This window comes from Zophobas morio, unplaced genomic scaffold, assembly GCF_036711695.1.
Source record: "Zophobas morio isolate AGI-343-1 ecotype UQ-CSIRO unplaced genomic scaffold, CSIRO_AGI_Zmor_V1 ptg000008l, whole genome shotgun sequence".
NCBI classification, from domain to species: Eukaryota; Metazoa; Arthropoda; class Insecta; order Coleoptera; family Tenebrionidae; genus Zophobas; species Zophobas morio.
The window spans coordinates 12,432,249-12,456,871 of NW_026972113.1; the positions used below are offsets into that span (position 1 = coordinate 12,432,249).

The window sequence follows — 24,623 nt, forward strand, 5'->3', positions numbered from 1 at the left end:
CGTTTTTTGATCGTTAATCGGCGACGATTTTGTTTTTTGTGGAAAATCGGGAGGAAAGTGCGACGAGGTGTCAGTCTAGTGGTCGTGGACGCGGCGCAAAATCACCAGAGGGGGTTGGCAACACTGGGATGGGTGTAACTGTCGTTTGTTGACGTTTGAGTCATAGCGATGATTTGATCGAATTGTTTAACGAAGTGACCACGAATTTACTTTTTTCGTAGCTAAATTGCCTGGGAAAAGCGTGTGATGTGATGGAAAGCGTCAATTTTCTTTTTTTGTGTTTGTGTCTTGGTGGAGCGGGCGTGCTGGCAGGTAACGTAACGATAGTGATTACGATGGGTTGTGATAAGATAACGTGGTGATAAGGGGAAATTTTCAGTTTGTTTTGAGAATTAATCGATAAGGATTGTTTGTGCACAAGTTGGGGATCCTTAAAGGGTATTTTAAGACTCTGAGATGCGTTTGTTGCTAGGAGTGATTTGCTGATTCGTAGAAAGTTCTACATGGATTTGCATATTAATGATGGTTTATTGATAATTAACTTGTACTTGGTGGCATTGTTACGTACTTTTATCCTGACTCTTGACCCTTGCTTTAGTGGGGACTTGCGGCTTATTTAATTTAATTTAATTGGATTAGGTAGCAGTGAAGAATCAGACAGGGTTATAACCTGCAGTTCTTTTAATTTAAAGCCACTAAAATTCCTAGGGACTAAATTTTTTATGAGACACTTGTTTTTTAAAAAAAATTTTAGAGTCTAGAGTGCGTTTCAGGAAGTGTGGAAGGGTGGGGGTAAGACCAGCATGCGCGTCGAGCATTCTATCCACAAGTTTTTCATTTTGTGTATTCAAATTATTGACAAATACCATTTGTGCAGCCCTGTTACTCGTATAGGTGTAGGACATGCTTCATTTTTTGCTGTAATGACGTCAGCCACTCAAAAAATGAAACTGTAAACAAATACAAAGTGTCTCATCTAATAATTTCATACTGTAGAGTATGAAATACTCACCAACTAAGGTAAAACATTGTCTGCAACATTTGCACGTCCCCCAACCAAGTATACTATTTGGGCACGGACACTCTGGGGGTTCATGGCAAGCAAAATTTTCACATGGTGGACACACCATGGCAGCCGCTGTATATGCCAACCCCGATATAAATAATAATAAAATGGTGGCTTTCATGTTGGAGAAAGTGTTCGTTGAATTGAAAACAAACTATAACTGGAAGGTTAATTTGCTGGTTAAATACACAGCGATGTCACGAGGCGTCACATATCAGTAATAGAATGTGATAAAAAAAAGTTACTTTTGGAATTCTGTGCACTAATTTATGTGCATATTTCCTGAATGCTACGAAAATTATGAATTTTAACGTTGTTTACATGTAGTTAATATTTTAAAGAATGAATACATTGCAGCTCAAAAGTCTCCTCAAAGAAATATATAATTAATTATATTTCATTTGTGTTATATATTGTATTATATTCTTTAACAAGACCTAATTTAAATATTTCTTCTGTCTGCCACTTTTGTTTTTCATGGAGACTAAAAAATTTTTGGTTATCTTGCGCCAAATTTACCTGACTTGGTTGACCTGATGTTGCTTGACGTAACCAGATTGCCCTGACTTGACATACCTTGATTTGCCTTGGATTGACCTGACTCATCTTGACATATTCTAACTTGACTTGACTCGATCTGCCTTCCCTTGACCTAATTTGCTCTGACTTGTCTTAGTTTGACGCAATTTGACTTGCCTGACCTGACTTAGCTTGTCATAACCTAATTTGCCTTCACGTGACTTGCGTTGACTTGACTTTGTTTGACATACCTTGACCTGACTTCATTTACATTGTCATGACCTGACTTGGTTCAACCTGACTTCATTTGACTTGTCTTGACTTCATTTGACTGGCCTTGCCTCCACCTGATCTGACTTGACCTATTTGCCTTTCGCTGACTTTACTTTGTCTAACTGGCCTTGAACTGACTTGCCCTGAGCTGACTTAGTTTCAATAATTAGATTTGCGTTAACCGACTTGGCTTATGATCTGATTTGACTTGACTTGACTTCATTTGACTTGGCTCGTCATGACCAGATCTGGTTTATCTTGACCGGGCTTGGCATGACTTGACTTAGATTGACATACTTTGACTTGCCTTGGATTGACATGACCTGACTTGGCTTGAATTGATCTGACTTGTTCTGACCTCACTTATCTTGACATAATCTATCTTGCTTGTCATGCCCTGACTTCATTTGTTTTGTTTTGACATCGCCTGATTTGGCTTGACCCGATCTGCCTTACCTTGACCTAATTTGTTCTGACTTCACTTAGCTTGACACAATTTGACTTGGCTTGGTATGACCTGACTTGGATTGACCCGATCTGACTTGCGTGGCCTGACTTAGCTTGGCATAATCTAACTTGCCTTGACGTGACTTGCTTTGCTTGACTTTGTTCGACATGACATGACACACCTTGCCCTGACTTTATTTAAATTGACATGGCCTGACTTGGTGTATAATCCGACTAACCCTGACCTAACATAGCTTGACATAACTTGGCTTGTCTTGACCTGACTTGTTCTGGCCTGACTGCTTGACATAACATGACTTGCCTTGACCGGAGTTAGCCTGACATGAGGTGATTTCATTTGACTTGCCTTGCCCTGACTTTTCTTAACTTGACTTTTTTGACCTGATTAACCTTGACCTGACTTACCTTTAACTAACTGACGTTGCTGACATACCTTGACTTGTCCTGGATTGACATGACCTGACTTGGCTTGTCATGGCCTGACTTGACTAGGCTTGATATCACCTGATTTCGCTTGACTTGACATCACCTGATTTAGCTTGACACAATTTGACTTGCCTTGGTTTAACTTGATTTGACTTGGCTTGGTATGACCTGATTTGGATTGACCCGATCTGACTTGCATGACCTGACTTAGTTTGACATAACCTAACTTACTTGACGTGACTTGCCCTGGCTTGACTTTGTTTGATATAATATGAGATACCTTGACCTAACTTATCCTAATTTGACTCCATCACGTTACTTGTTCTGACTTGCCTTGACTTCATTTGACTCGCCTTGGCCTAACTTTTCTTGACTTGCCTTGTTTTGGTCTGACTTTCCTTGATCTACCTTGACTACACCTAATCTGACTTGACCTGTTTGCCTTGAGCTGACTTTCCTTTATCTAACTGGCCTTGAACTGACTCCCCCTGACTTGACTTAGTTTCAACAATTAGATTTGCGTTGACCGACTTGGCTTATAATCTGATTTGACTTGACTTGACTTCATTTGACTTGGCTCGTCATGATCCGATCTGGTTTATCTTGATTGACCTGATGTTGCTTGACGTAAGCGGGTTGCCCTGACTTGATTTAGATTGACATACTTTGACTTGCCTTGGATTGACATGACCTGACTTATTTTGACATAATCTATCTTGCTTGTCATGCCCTGATATGCCCTGTCTTGATTTGATTTGTTTTATTTTGACATCACCTGATTTGGCTTGACTCGATCTGCCTTACCTTGACCTAATTTGTTCTGACTTCACTTAGCTTGACACAATTTGACTTGCCTTGGCTTGGTATGACCTGACTTGGATTGACCCGATCTGACTTGCGCGGCCTGACTTAGCTTGACAATCTAACTTGCCTTGACGTGACTTGCTTTAGCTTGACTTTGTTCGACATAACATGACACATCCTGACCTGACTTTATTTAAATTGACGTGGCCTGACTTGGTTTAACCTGACTAGCCTTGACCAAACTTAGCTTGTCTTGACCTAACTTGTCCTGACCTGACTGCTTGACATAACCTGACTTGCCTTGACTTTTCTTGACTTGACTTTTTTGACCTGATTTACCTTGACCTGACTTACCTTTAACTAACTGGCGTTGCTGAGATACCTTGGCTTGCCTTGAATTGACATGACCTAACTTGGCTTGTCATGGCCCGACTTGACTAGGCTTGATTTCACCTGATTTATCTTGACACAATTTGACTTGCCTTGGTTTGACTTGATTTGACTTGGCTTGGTGTCACCTGATTTGGATTGACCTGATCTGACTTGCATGACCTGACTTAGCTTGACATAACCTAACTTACCTTGACGAGACTTGCCCTGGCTTGACTTTGTTTGACATAATATGAGATACCTTGAATGACCTAACTTATCCTAATTTGACTCCATCACATTACCTGTTCTGACTTGCCTTGACTTCATTTGCCTCACCTTGGCCTAACTTTTCTTGACTTGCCTTGTTTTGGTCTGACTTTCCTTGATCTGCCACCTGATCTGACTTGACCTGTTTGCCTTGAGCTGACTTTCCTTGAACTGAGTTGCCCTGAGCTGACTTAGTTTGATATAATTAGATTTGCCTGTACCGACTAACTCATGATATGACCTAACTTGACTTGACTTCATTTGACTTGGCTGGGCATGACCCGATCTGGCCTACCTTGACCGGGCTTGCCCTGATTTGATTGATCTGACGTTGCTTGACGTAACCGGATTTCCCTGACCTGACTTAGCTTGACATACCTTGACTTGCCTTGGATTGACATGACCTGACTTGGCTTGAATTGATCTGATTTTCTCTGACCTGACTTATGTTGAGATAATATAACTTGCCTTGACATGATATGCCTTTACTTGACTTTGTTTGATATTACCTGACTTGCCTTGATTTGATTTGTTTTGACATCACCTGTTTTGGCTTGACCTAATTTGCCCTGATATGACTTAACTTAACACAATTTGACTTACCTTGGCTAGACTTGATTTGACTTGCCTTGGTATGATCTGATTTGGATTGGCCCGATCTGACTTGTCCTGACCTGACTTGCCTTGACTGGAGTTTGCCTGACATGAGCTGACTTTTTTTGATTTGCGTTGGCCTGACTTCCTTGACCTGACTTGCCTTCACTTGATCTGACTTGACCTGTTTTGCCTTCAACTGACTTTCTTTGAGCTAATTGGATTTGATCTGATCTAACTTATTTGATCTGACTTACCTTGATCTGACTTATTTTTAACTAATTAGCGTTAACCTGACTTACCCTTAGCTATCTGGTCTGGACGTGACTTCTCTTGATATAATTTGACTTGCTTTGCCAACTTGATCACATTTCCATTATAAAATCCTCTCATTTCAGATTTCTACAACGAATACGAATGCAACACTGCATTATTAGACAGGGCCGCCTTAAGCGCCACCTCCTCCTTGCCCAGCCGTGGCCCCGAAAACGCCCGCCTCTGGGGTAAGTCCAGCCCGAACCCCATCATGGAATGGTAAATTTCTCTTATCCAGGTCCGTACTAACCAAAATGTCCACGAACGTGCGTTGGGCTTTCAATTTCACGAAATGGCACCCATCTCACGCGGACATTTCACAAGCCACATCTTGCATCCAACCCGAAGAGAAAGAGCGTTTAGCGAGATTCGTTTTCAAAAATGATTTCAAAGCGTCCCTAATCGGTAGACTGATGATGCGAAAGTTCGTTAGCGAGGTTAAAGGGGCGAAGTACGAGGAGATCCGCTTTACGAGGGACGAAAAAGGGAAACCGTTTTTGGGCGAGAGGGAGTTCGAGGGGGTTCAGTTCAACGTGTCGCATCAGGGGGATTTTACGGTGATGGCCGGGGGAGTGGGGGGCGGGTTGTTGGGGGTGGATGTGGCGAAAATGGAGTTTCCGAGGGGGAAAACCCTGGAGGAGTATTTTCGGGTGATGAAAAGAACTTTTTCGGAGAAAGAGTGGCTAACTATTAAAAGCTATGGTGTAAATCGGGAGATATTGGCGGCGTTTTATAGACATTGGTGTTTGAAGGAAAGTTATTTAAAGGCGGTGGGGATTGGGGTTACGATAAATCTACAGGATGTTAGTTTTAAAATTAACACACCCGTGTTGAAAAAGGAGGGGATTGTTGATGACACGGAGGTGTTTTTTCGGGGGGAAAAATTGAAAGAGTGGGTGTTTCATGAGATGCTTCTGGACGATGAGCACTGTGTAGCGGTTGCTATGAATTTTCAAAACGAAAAAATGTTTTTCAGGGAGATAGGGTTTGAGGAAATTGTGGAAAATTCGGTCGCTTTGTTGAGTCCAGACGACGATTATTGTGCCAAGTTTTTCCAAAAGTGTGACAAGAATTGACGTAATAAATAGTTTTGAGTGAGAGAGGTATTAATCCGTTAGATCAAGCATGTAAAGATCATGATATAAAGTATAAAAACGTTTTAAAGTATTTTTTACGCTACCGAGCGTGTGATTCGGGTGTTTAATTTTAAATTGTAGGAAAAGGTGTCAGATTTTGTCAGGGGAGAGGGATTGGTATAAAATTCGTCAAATTGTGTGGGATTTTTTTAATAAATGGTTCAGGAGATGGGTTGTTTTGTTTACCATTCCATGATTTGTGGGTGGGTCAGTCGGGTGATCGATTTGGGAATGCACCGGGTGTGCCAAGTCAATTTTAAAAATTCGAATCCGGCCTGCTTCGATCGCCCGACCTCCACCCCGCCCGTACCACCCGTAGTATGGCACAAATCGATGTGTTGCATGCAATTTTGACCCGTATTTATCGATTGCATGAGTATTATTTGTCGCTTGAAAATTTACATCGCAAACCTGGATCTCGCCCGTGCCCTACTATCTAGGTACAAACTTTTTTCTTTAACCCGGGTCTTACAAAGGTGGGCACGCGTGGAGCGCCGAGGAGAATGACTTTGATCAGCAGCTGATCGTCGACTTGGGTCAAGTGAAAAACGTGACCCGAATCCGGACACGTGGTCGGCCTCACAGCAACGAGTACGTCATGGAGTACACCATCAGTTATGGTACAAATGGGTTAGATTACGCCGAGTACAAAGAGCCCAGTGGTAACGCAATGGTGAGATTACCAAGATGTGCACGTTTTCGCTTTTTAACTTTGTTGTCAATTAACATTGTGGCTGTAGTGGTTGTTGTGACGGTTGGTGTGAGTTCTCTTTCTAACAAAGACACTTGGCTGTAGGAGAATCGGCTTGGAGTCCAGACGAGAGCACGTATTTTCACTTTCTAACAATGGATTTGGGGGGATTTAGAGAGATCAGGTCGATAAGTACGCAAGGGCGGAAGGGGTCCAGCGAGTTTGTTACTGAATACGTTGTCCAGTTTTCGGATGACGGGGAGGCGTGGAGGAGCTTTACTGATACGCAAGGAGAGACCGAGGTGCTTTTTTCATGCTTTCTTATTTATTCTTTTGTTTATGGACTTTGACACGTTCTCTTTTATTCTTAAGCACGGACATTAATGCTTTGCCGTTCCTCACTAACTACGATTCTAAAAATAACACGGCTTGGTTTGAAACAGAGACAGGAAGGAGTTGAGGACGAAAATTAATTATTTGAAATTTAAAAATTTACAGAAACGTCTTGCAAGACTTGAAATATATCTTTTAATATTTCTCAAAATTGTATGGTTATTGGCAGGTACCATTTGTGCAGTCCAGGCCGGGTTGTGGGGGTTGTGGAAACATTTTAAACACTAGCAAAATTTCGGTAGTTCAAAATGTCAAAAATCAAAATATCTTGAGAAATACCAAAATATCAAAAGTTCAAAGGGTATATCTTAAAAAATAGTGAAATATTGAAAGGTCAAAATATTTTAAAGACCGCTGAATAACAAAAGTTCAAAAAGTCAAAAGCTCGAATATCTTAAGAAGTATTGAAATATCACAAGGTAAAAATGTCAATATATCTAAAGCTCAAAACGTAAATAAGTCGAAACATTTGAAGAAGTAGCAAAATTTCAAAAGGTCGCAATTTCTCAAAAAATACTGAAATATCGTAAGGTCAAAATAAGAGCTGAAAAGTTTAAAAGTTAAAGATATTTTTAAAACTACCAAAATATCATAATGTCGAAAGGCCACAAATTCAAAAGATCACAATATCTTAAGAAATACTAAAATATTAAAAAGTCAAAATGTCAATATTTCAAAAGCTTAAAACGTAAAAAGCCGAACCGTGTTAAGAACTAGCAAAATTTCAATATTGCCAGAGGTCAAAGTATCTTAAGAAATATTGAAATATCAAAAGGTCAAAATATTTTACGAACTAAAAATATCAAAAAGTCACAAGAACACAATATCTTGAGAGATACTGAAATATTAGAAGGTTCAAAGGTCACAATATCTGAAGAAATACTTCAGTATTAAAAGTTCAGAGGCTCAAATTATCTTTAGAAGTATTGAAGTATTAAGAGATCAAAAGTTCACAATATCTTAAGAAGTACTGAAATATTGGGTCAAAACGTAAAAAATTCGAAACAAAAGTCAAAAATATTTTTAAGAACAACCAAAATATAAGATTGAAGGGTCGAAAGTTCAAAATGTCACAATATCTTAAGAAAAATGGAAATATCAAAATCACAATATCTTAAGAAGTACTGAAATATTGGGTCAGAATGTCAAATTGTTTAAAACCACGGAAATCTCAAAAGGTCACAAAATGTTAAAAACCACTGAAGTTTCGAAATGTCAAGAGCTCACAACGTAAAAAAGTCGAAACATTTTAAGAACTAGCAAAATTTCAAAAAGTCAAATAATTTAAAAACTACCAAAATATAAGATCGAAAGACCAAAAGTTCAAAAGGTCACAATATCTTAAGAAATATTGAAATATCAAAAGGTCAAAATATTTTAAGAAATACTTAAATATTACAAGGTCAAAATGTCAATATTTCAAAAGCTAAACACGTAAAAAAGCCCAACCATTTTAAGAACTAACAAAATTTCAATAGTGCAAAAGGTCACAATATCTTAAGATATACTGAAATATCAACAGGACAAAATATTTTAAGAAATAATTAAATATCACAAGGTCAAAATGTCAATATTTCAAAAGCTCAAAACGTAAAAAGTCAAACCATTTTAAGAATTAACAAAATTTCAATAGTGCAAAAGACCAAAATATCTTAAGAAATACTGAAATATCAAAAGGTCAAAATATTTTAAGAAATACTTAAATATCACAAGGTCAAAATGTCAATATTCAAAAGCTCAAAACGTAAAAAGTCAAACCATTTTAAGAATTAACTAAATTTCAATGGTGCAAAAGGCCAAAATATCTTGAGAAATATTGAAATATCAAAAGGTTAAAATATTTTAGGAAATACTTTAATATTAGAAGGTCAAAATGTCAATATTTCAAAAGCTCAATACGTAAAAAGTCAAACCATTTTAAGAATTAATTAAATTTTAATAGTGCAAAAGACCAAAATATCTTAAGAAATACTGAAATATCAAAAGGTCAAAATATTTTAGGAAATAGTTAAATATCACAAGGTCAAAATGTCAATATTTCAAAAGCTCAAAACGTAAAAAAAACACCATTTTAAGAATTAACAAAATTTCAGTAGTGCCAGAGGTCCCAATATCTTAAGAAATATTGAAATATCAAAAGGTTAAAATATTTTAGGAAATACTGTAATATCAGAAGGTCAAAATGTCAATATTTCAAAAGCTCAAAACGTAAAAAAATCAAACCATTTTAAGAATTAACAAAATTTCAATAGTGCAAAAGGCCAAAATATCTTAAGAAATATTGAAATATCAAAAGGTCAAAATATTTTAGGAAATACTTAAATATCACAAGGTCAAAATGTCAATATTTCAAAAGCTCAAAACCTAAAAAGTCAAACCATTTTAAGAATTAACAAAATTTCAATAGTGCAAAAGGCCAAAATATCTTAAGAAATACTGAAATATCAAAAAGGTCAAAATATTTTAGGAAATACTTAAATATCACAAGGTCAAAATGTCAATTTTTCAAAAGCTCAAAACCTAAAAAGTCGAACCATTTTAAGAATTAACAAAATTTCAGTAGTGCAAAAGGCCAAAATATCTTAAGAAATATTGAAATATGAAAAGGTCAAAATATTTTAAGAAATACTTAAATATCACAAGGTCAACATGTCAATATTTCAAAAGCTCAAAACGTAAAAAAAACACCATTTTAAGAATTAACAAAATTTCAGTAGTGCCAGAGGTCACAATATCTTAAGAAATATTGAAATATCAAAAGGTCAAAATATTTTAAGACATACTTAAATATCACAAGGTCAAAATGTCAATATTTCAAAAGCTCAAAACGTAAAAAAAAAACACCATTTTAAGAATTAACAAAATTTCAGTAGTGCAAAAGGCCAAAATATCTTAAGAAATATTGAAATATCAAAAGGTCAAAATATTTTAGGAAATAGTTAAATATCACAAGGTCAAAATGTCAATATTTCAAAAGCTCAAAACGTAAAAAAAAACACCATTTTAAGAATTAACAAAATTTCAGTAGTGCCAGAGGTCACAATATCTTAAGAAATATTGAAATATCAAAAAGTTAAAATATTTTAGGAAATACTTTAACATCAGAAGGTCAAAATATCAATATTTCAAAAGCTGAAAACGTAAAAAGCCGAACGATTTTAAGAATTAACAAAATTTCAATAGTCCAAAAGATCAAAATATTTTAGGAACTAAAAATATAAAAAAAGTCAAAAGGACACAATATCTTGAGAGATACTGAAAAATTAGAGGATCAGAGGAGAGTTAAAATATCTTTAGAAATATTGAAATATTAAAAAGTCAAAAGTTCACAATATAATAGATTCTTAAGAAGTACTGAAATATTGGGTCAGAAGGTCAGATTGTTTAAAACCACAATCTCAAAAGGTCACAAAATCTTAAGAACTACTGAAGTCTCGAAATGTCCAGAACTCAAAACGTAAAAAAATCGAAACATTTTAAGAACTGAACATCAGAAGTTTAAAAGGTCAAAATGTCTTAAAAACTACCAAAATATAAAATCGAAAGGTCAAAAGGACACAATATCTTTAAGAAATTCTGAGATATTGAAAGGTCAAAAGGTCAAAATATCTTTAAGAAATTCTGAGATATTGAAAGGTCAAAATATGTTAAAGACCACTGAAATCTCAAAAGGTCAAAATGTCAATATTACAGAAGTTCAAAAGGTAAAAAAGTCGAAATATTTTAAGAATTACTGAAGTATCAAAAGTTCGAAAGCCAAAAGTTCAAATACCTTAAGAAATATTGAAATATCACAAGGTCAAAATATTTTAAGAAATACTTAAATATCACTAGGTCAAAATGTCAATATTTCAAAAGCTCAAAACGTAAAAAGTCAAACCATTTTAAGAATTAACAAAATTTTAATAGTGCAAAAGGCCAAAATATTTTAAGAAGTATTGAAATATCAAAAGGTTAAAAGATTTTAGGAAATACTTTAATATCAGAAGGTCAAAATGTCAATATTTCAAAAGCTCGAAACGTAAAAAGTCAAACCATTTTAAGAATTAACAAAATTTCAATAGTGCAAAAGCCAAAATATCTTAAGAAATAGTGAAACATCAAAAGGTCAAAATATTTTAAGAAATACTTAAATATCACAAGGTCAAAATGTCAATATTTCAAAGCTCAAAACGTATAAAACCCACCATTTTAAGAATTAACAAAATTTCAGTGGTGCCAGAGGTCACAATATCTTAAGAAATATTGAAATATCAAAAGGTCAAAATATTTTAGGAAATACTTTAATATCAGAAGGTCAAAATGTCAATATTTCAAAAGTTCGAAACGTAAAAAAGCCCACCATTTAAAGAATTAATAAAATTTCAGTAGTGCCAGAGGTCACAATATTTTAGGAAATACTTTAATATCAGAAAGTCAAAATGTCAATATCAAAAGCTCAAAACGTAAAAAACCCAACCATTTTAAAAACTAACAAAATTTCAATAGTGCAAAAGGCCAAAATATCTTAAGAAATACTGAAATATCAAAAGGTCAAAATATTGTAGGAAATAGTTAAATATCACAAGGTCAAAATGTCAATATTTCAAACGCCCAAAACGTAAAAAAACCCATCATTTTAAGAATTAACAAAATTTCAGTAGTGCCAGAGGTCACAATATCTTAAGAAATATTGAAATATCAAAAGGTCAGTATATTTAAGGAAATACTTAAATATCACAAGGTCAAAATGCCAATATTTTAAAAGCTCAAAACGTAAAAAATCCACCATTTTAAGAATTAACAAAATTTCAGTAGTGCAAAAGGCCAAAATATTTAAGAAATATTGAAAAATCAAAAGGTCAAAATATTTTACGAAATACTTAAATATCACAAGGTCAAAATGTCAATATTTCAAAAGCTCAAAACGTAAAAAACCTCACCACTTTAAGAATTAACAAAATTTCAGTAGTGCAAAAGGCCAAAATATTTAAGACATATTGAAATATCAAAAGGTCAAAATATTTTGGGAAATACTTTAATATCAGAAGGTCAAAATGTCAATATAACAGAAGTTCAAAAGGTAAAAAAGTCGAAATATTTTAAGAATTATTGAAGTATCAAAAGTTCGGAAGCCAAAAGTTCAAATACCTTAAGAAATATTGAAATATCACAAGGTCAAAATGTCAATATTACGAAAGATAAAAAAGTCGAAATATTTTATGAAAATACCAAAATATCAAAAGCTCAAATGTCAAAACGTTGATATTTTAAGAACAACTAGAAGTCCAAATATCTTAAGAAAAATTGAAATATTAAATATCAGAAGGTCAAAATATGTTAGGAATTAAAAAACATCAAAAGTTCAAAGGATCAAAAGGACACAATATCTTAAGAGATACCGATGTATTAAAAGTCAAAAAACCAGCAGTATATCAAAAGATAAAAAAGTCAAAATATCAAAAAAAAAAAAATGTATATCGAAAGGTCGAAAACTCAAAAGTTAAAAATATATTCAAGACCACTGAATGAATATTCAAAAGGTCAAAATATTTTACGAACTAAAAGATCTCATAAGGTGACCAGATCTTAAAAATTACTGTAATATTGAAAGGCCAAAAGGTCCCAACATTTTATGGTTGACCTGACTCGAGTCGACATTACCTGACCTGACTTACTATGACTTAAGTACCAAAATTCAAATTTTCGGTACTTTAAAGTAAAAATTTTCGAAAACGTCTTGCAAGACCCAAAACATCACATTTTTAAACATTTCTGAATATACTACATTTAAAAAAAAGCCAGACATTACACTTTAGACAGACGAATCGTCAATTTTTTTTTTTCACAAAAATCCCTCCCACCCCAACTAAACCTCGTTTCGTTAGATGTTCAGAGGCAACTCCGACAGCAACTCCATCCACAAGAACGAGTTCGAAGTCCCCATAATCGCCCAATGGATCCGGATAAACCCGACCAGGTGGCGCGACCGCATCTCCATGCGCGTGGAACTCTACGGCTGCGATTACGGTACTCCCTCCTTCCCGTGGAAACTCTCCTCTAAAACTCCTTTCCAGACGCCGACGACATGTACTTCAACGGGACCGCCCTACTCAAGCTCGATCTAATGCGAGACCCGATTTCGGCTTCCCGCGAAAGCATAAGGTTCAGGTTCAAGACGGCGGTGGCCAACGGGGTGGTGCTGTACAGCAGGGGGACGCAAGGGGACTACATAGCTCTGGAGTTGAGGGAGAACAGGTTGTTGTTGAAGATCGACCTGGGGTCGGGGGTTGTGACGAGTTTGTGCGTCGGGAGCTTGTTGGATGACAATATTTGGCACGACGTGGTGATCTCGAGGAATAGGAGGGATATTTTGTTCTCGGTGGATAGGGTGGTAGTGCAGGATCGGATCAAGGGGGAGTTCAACAGGTTGAACTTGAACCGGGCGGTGAGTTTTTTTTACCAGAGGAATTAAATTTTTCTAAAAAAAATATGTGTAGTTTTACGTAGGCGGCGTGCCAAATATACAAGAAGGGTTAGAAGTGGTGCAAAATTTCACCGGGTGCATCCAAAATCTCTACCTCAACGCCACGAATCTAATCCGCGAGGTAAAAGACGCCTATGAATACAACGAGGCTCTACGATTCGAAAAAGTCAACACCATGTACTCGTGCCCCGTAAGTACATAGTAACCCGTTGGGTACCCCCGTACTAAAAAATTTAACTATCCTACAGGAACCCCCAGTGATTCCAGTGACCTTCCTGACCAAAGAATCGTGCGCCCGCCTCAAAGGCTACGAAGGTATGAGCTCGATGAACTCGTCCTTCGCCTTCCGGACGTACGAAAAAACCGCGCTGTTATTCTTCCACGCGTTTTCCTCCAGCGGACACGTGGCGGTACGTAACCTAACCCAATCAATCCAAAAAAATTACAAAATCGTCTTGTCACTCTAGATCTTCCTCGAAGAGGGCAAAATCAAGATCGAACTAATCACGTCAGAGGTGCCTAAGATCGTCCTCGACAATTACAAAGAGACGTTCAACGACGGCCGCTGGCACATCGTCGTTTTGACCATCACCACCAACTTGATGATCTTCAGTGTGGATTACCGTCCGATGAAAACAACCCGGTTGTTGAGCATCAAAACCGGTGGGACTTACGTAATTGCGGGCGGCGTGACCGCCGCGCTTGGCCACTCGGGTCAGCAGATGCCAGGGTTCATCGGGTGCATGCGCACCATCGGCATCGACGGCAACTACAAGGTACTGAAAGTTTGCGATCGCGTGATAGGGGCAAAAAGCGTGTAGATCGAGCGTGTAAAGATCACGATATAGAGTATAAATATGTTTTGAAGTATTTTTACTTCCTGAGTAAGCTAAGGAAGTGAAAATATTGATTAAGTCAAGAACGACTCGCCCCATTTTGCCGAAAATAATAATAATGACAATAACAGTAGTCATTAGTATTACTCTGCATTTATCCAAAATTGTTGTACTTTCTTTAATTTTTCAATGTTTGGTTTTCATAATTTTTCCTTCTTTCAACGGTGATTTTTTCAATTATTCAATTTATCGACTTCAAATTTTCCAGTTTTTCGTTTCTAGAATTTTTCGATTTGTGATTTTTCGAGATTCTTGATTTTTATTTTTCGTTTTCTCGATTTAATATCAAAATTTTCCGTTTTTTCGTTTCATTTATTTTTTCAATGTTTCTTTTCAGTTTTGCATTTTTTGGAATTTCCAATCATCCGATTTTCCGATTTCTTTAATTTTAAATATTTCTATTTTAGAATGCATATTTCTTGTTTCGATTTTGAACTTGTTAGATTTTTAAGTTTCTCAGTTTTAATCTTCAAGTTTTTGATCTCCATCTTCGATTTTTCGGTATTACAGTTTTGTAATTTTTCCATTTTTTTTTATTTGAAAAGTTGAAAAATCGAAGAAACGAAAAATTGAAACATTGCCAAACTAAAAATCGGAAAAATTAAGTGAATTGAAAAATTGGAAAACTCAAAAATGTAAAATTGAAAAATTATAGAATAGTCAAAATTGTAAAGTTTAAAAACTGTTACATTCAAAGATCCAAAAATTAAAAAAAATATATTGAGAAATTGGAAAATTAAAACTCTAATAAATGTAAATGTTTTAAAATCCTTTAATGGAAAAATGAAAAAATTCTAAAATCGTAAAATTGATAAATGAAATCGAAAAATTCAAGAATCGAAAAGTCGGAAATTCCAGAAATCGAGAAATCGAAGTCAAAAATTGCGAAATCAAGAAACTGGAAATTCCAAAAATTGATTAATCAACAAATTCAAAAGTTGAAATCGAAAAGTCGGAAATCCCAAAAATCGAGAAAATGAAATAAAAAATTTGAGAAATCAAGAAACTGCACATTCGAAAAGTTGAAAAATATAAAAAATTAAAAAATCAAAATTACCCAAAAAGTCGAGAAATCGAAAAATTGGAATGTCGAAAAATCGAGAAATCGAAAAGTCGAGAAATTGTCAAATCAAGAACTTAAAAATTCGGAAAATCCAAAAATTTATAAATCGAAAAATCCAAAAACTGAAAAATTGAAATCGAAGAATGGAAAAATCAAGAAATTGGACATTCAAATAGTTGGAAATTCAAACAATTAGAAAATCAAAAAGTCAAAAGTCAAGAAATCGGTTATTCGAAAAGTTGGAAAGTCGAAAAATCGAAAAATTAAAAAACTAAAAATCCAAACAGTGAAAAATCGGGAAATTGAGAAATCGAAAAATCTTAAAAATCGAGAACTCGAAAAAAAAACGAAAAATTCAAAAATCGAAGTCGAGGAAACGAAAAATTCAAAAATCGAAAAATTGAGTAGTCAAAAAGTCGGGAAATCGAAAAATCAAGAATTAAAAAATACGGAAAATCAAAAATTTATAAATCGAAAAATACAAAAATTAAAAAATTGAATTCGAAAAATTGAAAAATCGAAAAGTCGGGACCACAAAACACGAGAAATCAAAGTCAAAAATTTGAGAAATCAAGAAACTGGACATTCGAAAATTTGAAAAACCGAAAAATTCAAAAATCGATGTCCAGAAATCGAAAAATTCAAAATTGCAGCCAAAAAATCGAGAAATCGAAAAATAGGAATGTTGAAAAATCGAAAAATCAAATTATCGGGAAATTGAAAAATTAAGAAGTCAAAAATTCGGAAAATCCAAAACTTTATAAATCGAAAAATTGAAGTCAAAAATTGGAGAAAACAAGAAATTGGACATTCGAAAACTTTAAAAATCGTGAAATTCAAAAATCGAAATGGAGAAATCTAAAAATTCAAAAATCACAAAATGCAAAATAATCGCAATTAAATTATTGAAAAGTCGCAAAATCCAAACACTGAAAAATTCAAATACAAAAATCTAAAAATCGAGAGAACGAAAATTCGCAAATCAAAAAATTCAACAATCGCATGCAAAAAATCGAGAAATGGAAAAATCGGGAATTCAAAAAAAATCGAAGATTTCAAAATTTAAAGAATGAAAGTCGAAAAGTCAAGAAATCGAAAAATTAAAAAACCAATAATCCAAACAGTGAAAAATCGAGAAATTGAAAAATCGAATCGATTTATCCAAAAATTCAAAAATCGAAAAATCGGAATGTCCAAAAATTGAGTAGTCAAAAAGTCGGGAAATTCAAAAAACAAGAATTAAAAAATTCGAAAAATTAAAAAATCGAAAAGTCGGGAACCACAAAACTCGAGAAATCGAAGTCAAAAATTTGAGAAATCAAGGAACTGGACATCCGAAAAGTTGAAAAACCGAAAAATTCAAAAATCGATGTCCAGAAATCGAAAAATTCAAAATCGCAGCCAAAAAATCGAGAAATCGAAATCGGAAAATCCAAAATTTTATAAATCGAAAAATAGAAGACAAAAATTTGAGAAAACAAGAAATTGGACATTCGAAAAGTTTAAAAATCGTGAAATTCAAAAATCGAAATGGAGAAATCTAAAAATTCAAAAATCACAAAATGCAAAATAATCGCAATTAAATTATTGAAAAGTCGCAAAATCCAAACACTGAAAAATTCAGTTACAAAAATCGAAAAATCGAGAGAACGAAAATTCGGAAATCAAAAAATCCAAAAATCGCATGCAAAAAATCGAGAAATGGAAAAATTGGGAATTCAAAAAAAATCGAAGATTTCAAAATTTAAAGAATGAAAGTCGAAAAGTCAAGAACTTGAAAAATCAAGAACTCAGAAATTCGAAAGATCCAAAAATTTTAGAATCCGAAATCCAAAAATTTAAAAATCGAATAGTCGGGAACACCAAAAATCGTGAAAAAATTTAAGACTGAAATTGAAAAATCAAAAACCATAAAATCGGAACGTTGAAAAATCGAAAAATTGTAAAAATGAAGAAAATTGCCAATCGGTAATTTGAAGAAATGAAAAATTAAAAATTAAAAATCGAAGTAAGGAAAAATTGAAAAAATAAATTATATACTCAAAACATTAAGCATCGATTAATTGCAAAAATAAACAAAACGAAAAATTGAAAACTCGAGAAACTCAAATCGAAGAATTGCAAAATCTAAAAACTGGAAAATTCAAAAGTTGGAAAATTGAAAAACTGAAAAATTTGAGCTTGAAAGCTCAAAAAAAAACGATAATTGAAAAACTGCAAACTGAAAAATTGAAAAAAATCTAAAATCGGAATATTGAAAAATTGGAAAGTTGTAAAGAAAATAGAAAACCAAAATGAAAAATTGAAAACCGAGAAGTTGAAAAATCAACATTCAAACGACAAAAATCCAAAGTCAGAACATTGAAAAGCCGGAAAATTGAAAAAAAAAGAAAAATCGAAAAATTGGAAAATCTAAAAATTAGAAAATCGAAAAACTGGAAAATTTTAAAATGAAAACTGGAAAAGTTACATGTTGGAAAATTGAAGAAACAAAAAAAATCAAAAATTGAAAAATTGAAATTTGAAATTACAAAAAAAAAACAAGTAAAAAATTATAAAATCAATAATAATCCGGCACCCTCCGCCCACGCCTCCCTCGCTCTACACCTCCTTTAATACATTATATACATTTAATCCCTCTATGAAATGCTTTATTTTATTCATGACCTATGACTTTTTCACTATAATCCAGTAGTCCGAACATTTCAATAATCCGGCACCCTCCGGTTTTTAATAGTGCCAGATTAGTGAGATTATACTGTATTTCTATGTTAGAATGCATATTTCTTTTTTCAATTTTGAGCTTGTTAGATTTTTAAGTTTCTCAGTTTTAATCTTCAAGTTTTTGATCTCCAATTTTTATATTTTTCAAAGTTTTCATGTTATACGCTTTCGTTTTTTCATCTTCGATTTTTCGATAGTACAGTTTTGTAATTTTTCCATTTTTTTTTATTTGAAAAGTTGAAAAATCGAAGAAACGAAAAATTGAAACATTGCCAAACTAAAAATCGGAAAAAATCAGTGAATTGAAAAATTGGAAAACTCAAAAATGTAAAATTGAAAAATTATAGAATAGTCAAAATTGTAAAGTTTAAAAACTGTTACATTCAAAGATCCAAAAATTTAAAAAAATTAAATATTGAGAAATTGAAAAATTAAAACTCTAATAAATGTAAATGTTTTAAAATCCGTTAAATTGATAAATGAAATCGAAAAATTCAAGAATCGAAAAGTCGGAAATTCCAAAAATCGAGAAATCGAAGTCAAAAATTGCGAAATCAAGAAACTGGAAAATTCAAAAATTTATTAATCAACAAATTCAAAAGTTGAAATCGAAAAGTCGGAAATCCCAAAAATCGAGAAAATGAAATAAAAAATTTGAGAAATGAAGAAACTGGAAAAAGTTGAAAAATCGGAGAGGAAAATTGGAAAAATTCAAAAATTGCAAAATCAAAAAACGCAGCCAAAAAAAAGAGAAAACGAAAAATTGGGATGTCGAAAAGTCCAGAAATCAAAAAGACGGGAAATTGAAAAATGAAGAACTCAAAAATTCAGAAAATCCAAAAATTTATAATCGAAAAGTCGGGAACCTTGAAAATGGTGAAATCGAATTCAAAAATTCAAAAAATCAAGAAAGTGAACATTCGAAAAGTCGAAAAATTAAGTCCAAACAGTAAAAAATCGAAAAGTATATATATAATTGTATAACCCAAAAATTGTGAAATTAAGAAATCTAAAAATCGAAAATCGAAAAATTGCAAATTAAAAAGTTAAGGACTCAAAAATTCGGAAAATCCAAAAATTTATAAATCGAAAAATCCAAAAACTGAAAAATTGAAATCGAAGAATTGAAAAATCAAGAAATTGGACATTCAAATAGTTGGAAATTCAAACAATTAGAAAATCAAAAAGTCGAAAGTCAAGAAATCGGTTATTCGAAAAGTTGGAAAGTCGAAAAATCGAAAAATTAAAAAACTAAAAATCCAAACAGTGAAAAATCGAGAAATTGAGAAATCGAAAAATCTTAAAAATCGAGAACTCGAAAAAAAACGAAAAATTCAAAAATCGAAGTCGAGGAAACGAGAAATTCAAAAATCGAAAAATCGGAATGTCGAAAAATTGAGTAGTCAAAAAGTCGGGAAATCGAAAAATCAAGAATTAAAAAATTCGGAAAATCAAAAATTTATAAATCGAAAAATACAAAAATTTAAAAATTGAATTCGAAAAATTGAAAAATCGAAAAGTCGGGACCACAAAACTCGAGAAATCGAAGTCAAAAATTTGAGAAATCAAGGAACTGGACATTCGCAAAGTTGAAAAACCGAAAAATTCAAAAATCGATGTTCAGAAATCGAAAAATTCAAAATTGCAGCCAAAAAATCGAGAAATCGAAAAATAGGAATGTTGAAAAATCGAAAAATCAAAAAATCGGGAAATTGAAAAATTAAGAATTCAAAAATTCGGAAAACCCAAAACTTTATAAATCGAAAAATTGAAGTCAAAAATTCGAGAAAACAAGAAATTGGACATTCGAAAAGTTTAAAAATTGAGAAATTCAAAAATCGAAATCGAGAAATCTAAAAATTCAAAAATCACAAAATGCAAAATAATCGCAATTAAATTATTGAAAAGTCGCAAAATCTAAGCACTGAAAAATTCAAATACAAAAATTGAAAAATCGAGAGAACGAAAATTCGGAAATCAAAAAATCCAAAAATCGCATGCAAAAAATCGAGAAATGGAAAAATCGGGAATTCAAAAAAAAATCGATGATTTCAAAATTTAAAGAATGAAAGTCGAAAAGTCAAGAACTCAGAAATTCGAAAGATCCAAAAATTTTAGAATCCGAAATCCAAAAATTGAAAAATCGAATAGTCGGGAACACCAAAAATCGTGAAAAAATTTAAAAGACTGAAATTGAAAAATCAAAAAACCATAAAATCGGAACGTTGAAAAATCGAAAAATTGTAAAAATGAAGAAAATTGCCAATCGGTAATTTGAAGAAATGAAAAAATAAAAATTAAAAATCGAAGTAAGGAAAAATTGAAAAAATAAATTATATACTCAAAACATTAAGCATCGATTAATTGCAAAAAAAAACAAAACGAAAAATTGAAAACTCGAGAAACTCAAATCGAAGAATTGCAAAATCTAAAAACTGGAAAATTCAAAAGTTGGAAAATTGAAAAACTGAAAAATTTGAGCTTGAAAGCACAAAAAAAACGAATAATTGAAAAACTGCAGACAGAAAAATTGAAAAAAATCTAAAATCGGAATATTGAAAAATTGGAAAGTTGTAAAGAAAATAGAAAACCAAAATGAAAAATTGAAAACCGAGAAGTTGAAAAATCAACATTCAAACGACAAAAATCCAAAGTCAGAACATTGAAAAGCCGGAAAATTGAAAAAAAAAAGAAAATAAATCTAAAAATTGAAAACTCGTAAAATTGCAAATCGAAAAATTGGAAAATCGAAAAACTGGAAAATTTTAAAATGAAAACTGGAAAAGTTACATGTTGGAAAATTGAAGACACAAAAAAAATCAAAAATTGAAAAATTGAAACTTGAAATTACAAAAAAAAACAAATAAAAAATTATAAAATCAATAATAATCCGGCACCCTCCGCCCACGCCTCCCTCGTCCTACACCTCCTTTAATACATTACATACATTTAATCCCTCTATGAAATGCTTTATTTTATTCATGACCTATGACTTTTTCACTATAATCCAGTAGTCCGAACATTTCAATAATCCGGCACCCTCCGGTTTTTAATAGTGCCGGATTAGTGAGATTATATTGTATTTCTATTTTAGAATGCATATTTCTTTTTTCGATTTTGAACTTGTTAGATTTTTAAGTTTCTCAGTTTTAATCTTCAAGTTTTTGATCTCCAATTTTTATATTTTTCAAAGTTTTCATGTTATACGCTTTCGTTTTTTCATCTTCGATTTTTCGATATTACAGTTTTGTAATTTTTCCATTTTTTTTTATTTGAAAAGTTGAAAAATCGAAGAAACGAAAAATTGAAACATCGCCAAACAAAAAATCGGAAAAAATCAGTGAATTGAAAAATTGGAAAACTCAAAAATGTAAAATTGAAAAATTATAGAATAGTCAAAATTGTAAAGTTTAAAAACTGTGACATTCAAAGATCCAAAAATTAAAAAAAATTAAATATTGAGAAATTGAAAAATTAAAACTCTAATAAATGTAAATGTTTTAAAGTCCGTTAATGGAAAAATGAAAAAATTCTAAAATCGTAAAATTGATAAATGAAATCGAAAAATTCAAGAATCGAAAAGTCGGAAATTCCAAAAATCGAGAAATCGAAGTCAAAAATTGCGAAATCAAGAAACTGGAAAATTCAAAAATTTATTAATCAACAAATTCAAAACTTGAAATCGAAAAGTCGGAAATCCCAAAAATCGAGAAAATGAAATAAAAAATTTGAGAATTGAAGAAACTGGAAAAAGTTGAAAAATCGGAGAGGAAAATTGGAAAAATTCAAAAATTGCAAAATCAAAAAAACGCAGCCAAAAAAAAGAAAAATCGAAAAATTGGGATGTCGAAAAGTCCAGAAATCAAAAAGACGGGAAATTGAAAAATGAAGAACTCAAAAATTCAGAAAATCCAAAAATTTATAATCGAAAAGTCGGGAACCTTGAAAATGGTGAAATCGAATTCAAAAATTCAAAAAATCAAGAAAGTGAACATTCGAAAAGTCGAAAAATTAAGTCCAAACAGTAATAAATCGAAAAGTATATATATAATTGTATAACCCAAAAATTGTGAAATTAAGAAATCTAAAAATCTAAAATCGAAAAATTGCAAATTAAAAAGTTAAGGACTCAAAAATTCGGAAAATCCAAAAATTTATAAATCGAAAAATCCAAAAACTGAAAAATTGAAATCGAAGAATTGAAAAATCAAGAAATTGGACATTCAAATAGTTGGAAATTCAAACAATTAGAAAATCAAAAAGTCGAAAGTCAAGAAATCGGTTATTCGAAAAGTTGGAAAGTCGAAAAATCGAAAAATTAAAAAACTAAAAATCCAAACAGCGAAAAATCGAGAAATTGAGAAATCGAAAAATCTTAAAAATCGAGAACTCGAAAAAAAACGAAAAATTCAAAAATCGAAGTCGAGGAAACGAAAAATTCAAAAATCGAAAAATCGGAATGTCGAAAAATTGAGTAGTCAAAAAGTCGGGAAATCGAAAAATCCAGAATTAAAAAATTCAGAAAATCAAAAATTTATAAATCGAAAAATACAAAAATTAAAAAATTGAAAAATCGAAAAGTCGGGACCACAAAACTCGAGAAATCAAAGTCAAAAATTTGAGAAATCAAGGAACTGGACATTCGAAAAGTTGAAAAACCGAAAAATTCAAAAATCGATGTCCAGAAATCGAAAAATTCAAAATTGCAGCCAAAAAATCGAGAAATTGAAAAATTAAGAATTCAAAAATTCGGAAAATCCAAAACTTTATAAATCGAAAAATTGAAGTCAAAAATTCAAGAAAACAAGAAATTGGACATTCGAAAAGTTTAAAAATTGAGAAATTCAAAAATCGAAATGGAGAAATCTAAAAATTCAAAAATCACAAAATGCAAAATAATCGCAGTTAAATTATTGAAAAGTCGCAAAATCCAAACACTGAAAAATTCAGTTACAAAAATCGAAAAATCGAGAGAACGAAAATTCGGAAATCAAAAAAATCCAAAAATCGCATGCAAAAAATCGAGAAATGGAAAAATTGGGAATTCAAAAAAAATCGAAGATTTCAAAATTTAAAGAATGAAAGTCGAAAAGTCAAGAACTTGAAAAATCAAGAACTCAGAAATTCGAAAGATCCAAAAATTTTAGAATCCGAAATCCAAAAATTGAAAAATCGAATAGTCGGGAACACCAAAAATCGTGAAAAAATTTAAGACTGAAATTGAAAAATCAAAAACCATAAAGTCGTAACGAAAATCGAAAAATCGAAAAATTGTAAAAATGAAGAAAATTGCCAATCGGTAATTTGAAGAAATGAAAAAACAAAAATTAAAAATCGAAGTAAGGAAAAATTGAAAAAATAAATTATATACTCAAAACATTAAGCATCGATTAATTGCAAAAATAAACAAAACGAAAAATTGAAAACTCGAGAAATTCAAATCGAAAAATTGCAAAATCTAAAATCTGGAAAATTCTAAAGTTGGAAAATTGTAAAACTGAAAAATTTGAGCTTGAAATCTCAAAAAAAAAACGAATAATTGAAAAACTGCAAACTGAAAAATTGAAAAAAATCTAAAATCGGAATATTGAAAAATTGGAAAGTTGTAAAGAAAATAGAAAACCAAAATGAAAAATTGAAAACCGAGAAGTTAAAAAATCAACATTCAAACGACAAAAATCCAAAGTCAGAACATTGAAAAGCCGGAAAATTGAAAAAAAAAGAAAATAAATCGAAAAATTGGAAAATCTAAAAATTGGAAAATCGAAAAACTGGAAAATTTTAAAATGAAAACTGGAAAAGTTACATGTTGGAAAATTGAAGAAACAAAAAAAATCAAAAATTGAAAAATTGAAATTTGAAAGTACAAAAAAAAACAAGTAAAAAATTATAAAATCAATAATAATCCGGCACCCTCCGCCCACGCCTCCCTCGCTCTACACCTCCTTTAATACATTATATACATTTAATCCCTCTATGAAATGCTTTATTTTATTCATGACCTATGACTTTTTCACTATAATCCAGTAGTCCGAACATTTCAATAATCCGGCACCCTCCGGTTTTTAATAGTGCCGGATTAGTGAGATTATACTGTATTTCTATTTTAGAATGCATATTTCTTTTTTCGATTTTGAACTTGATAGATTT

At 32.3% G+C, this 24,623-nt stretch overlaps 1 protein-coding gene and 1 long non-coding RNA gene across 7 annotated transcripts in view; both read left to right on the forward strand.

Annotated features, from left to right (window-relative positions):
• Positions 1–227: 227 nt before the first annotated feature.
• LOC135125366 (neurexin-4) overlaps positions 228–24,623 on the forward strand; it is a 39,157-nt gene continuing 14,761 nt past the window's right edge. Inside the window, exons 1-8 of one of the 3 annotated variants that reach the window (XM_064050895.1) lie at positions 228–312; positions 5,188–5,292; positions 6,717–6,913; positions 13,192–13,333; positions 13,381–13,751; positions 13,804–13,980; positions 14,039–14,200; positions 14,258–14,566. In XM_064050895.1, coding sequence (XP_063906965.1) covers positions 252–312; positions 5,188–5,292; positions 6,717–6,913; positions 13,192–13,333; positions 13,381–13,751; positions 13,804–13,980; positions 14,039–14,200; positions 14,258–14,566 — 1,524 coding nt within the window. In that variant the 5' untranslated portion in view covers positions 228–251. Of the gene's footprint in view, positions 313–5,187; positions 5,293–6,716; positions 6,914–7,036; positions 7,234–13,191; positions 13,334–13,380; positions 13,752–13,803; positions 13,981–14,038; positions 14,201–14,257; positions 14,567–24,623 lie in introns of those variants that run through there. The other 2 variants (XM_064050896.1, XM_064050897.1) reach the window with 2 other exon arrangements.
• On the forward strand, positions 7,240–13,185 carry LOC135125370 (uncharacterized). 4 transcript variants are annotated; one of them, XR_010279873.1, is made up of 4 exons: positions 7,240–7,819; positions 7,945–10,396; positions 11,159–12,164; positions 12,201–13,185. It is a non-coding gene; the product is annotated as an uncharacterized LOC135125370 (long non-coding RNA). The 4 variants fall into 4 exon arrangements; XR_010279871.1 differs by having other exon boundaries at positions 7,945–9,464; positions 9,501–10,396; positions 11,159–13,185; XR_010279872.1 differs by having other exon boundaries at positions 7,240–7,855; positions 8,727–10,396; positions 11,159–13,185.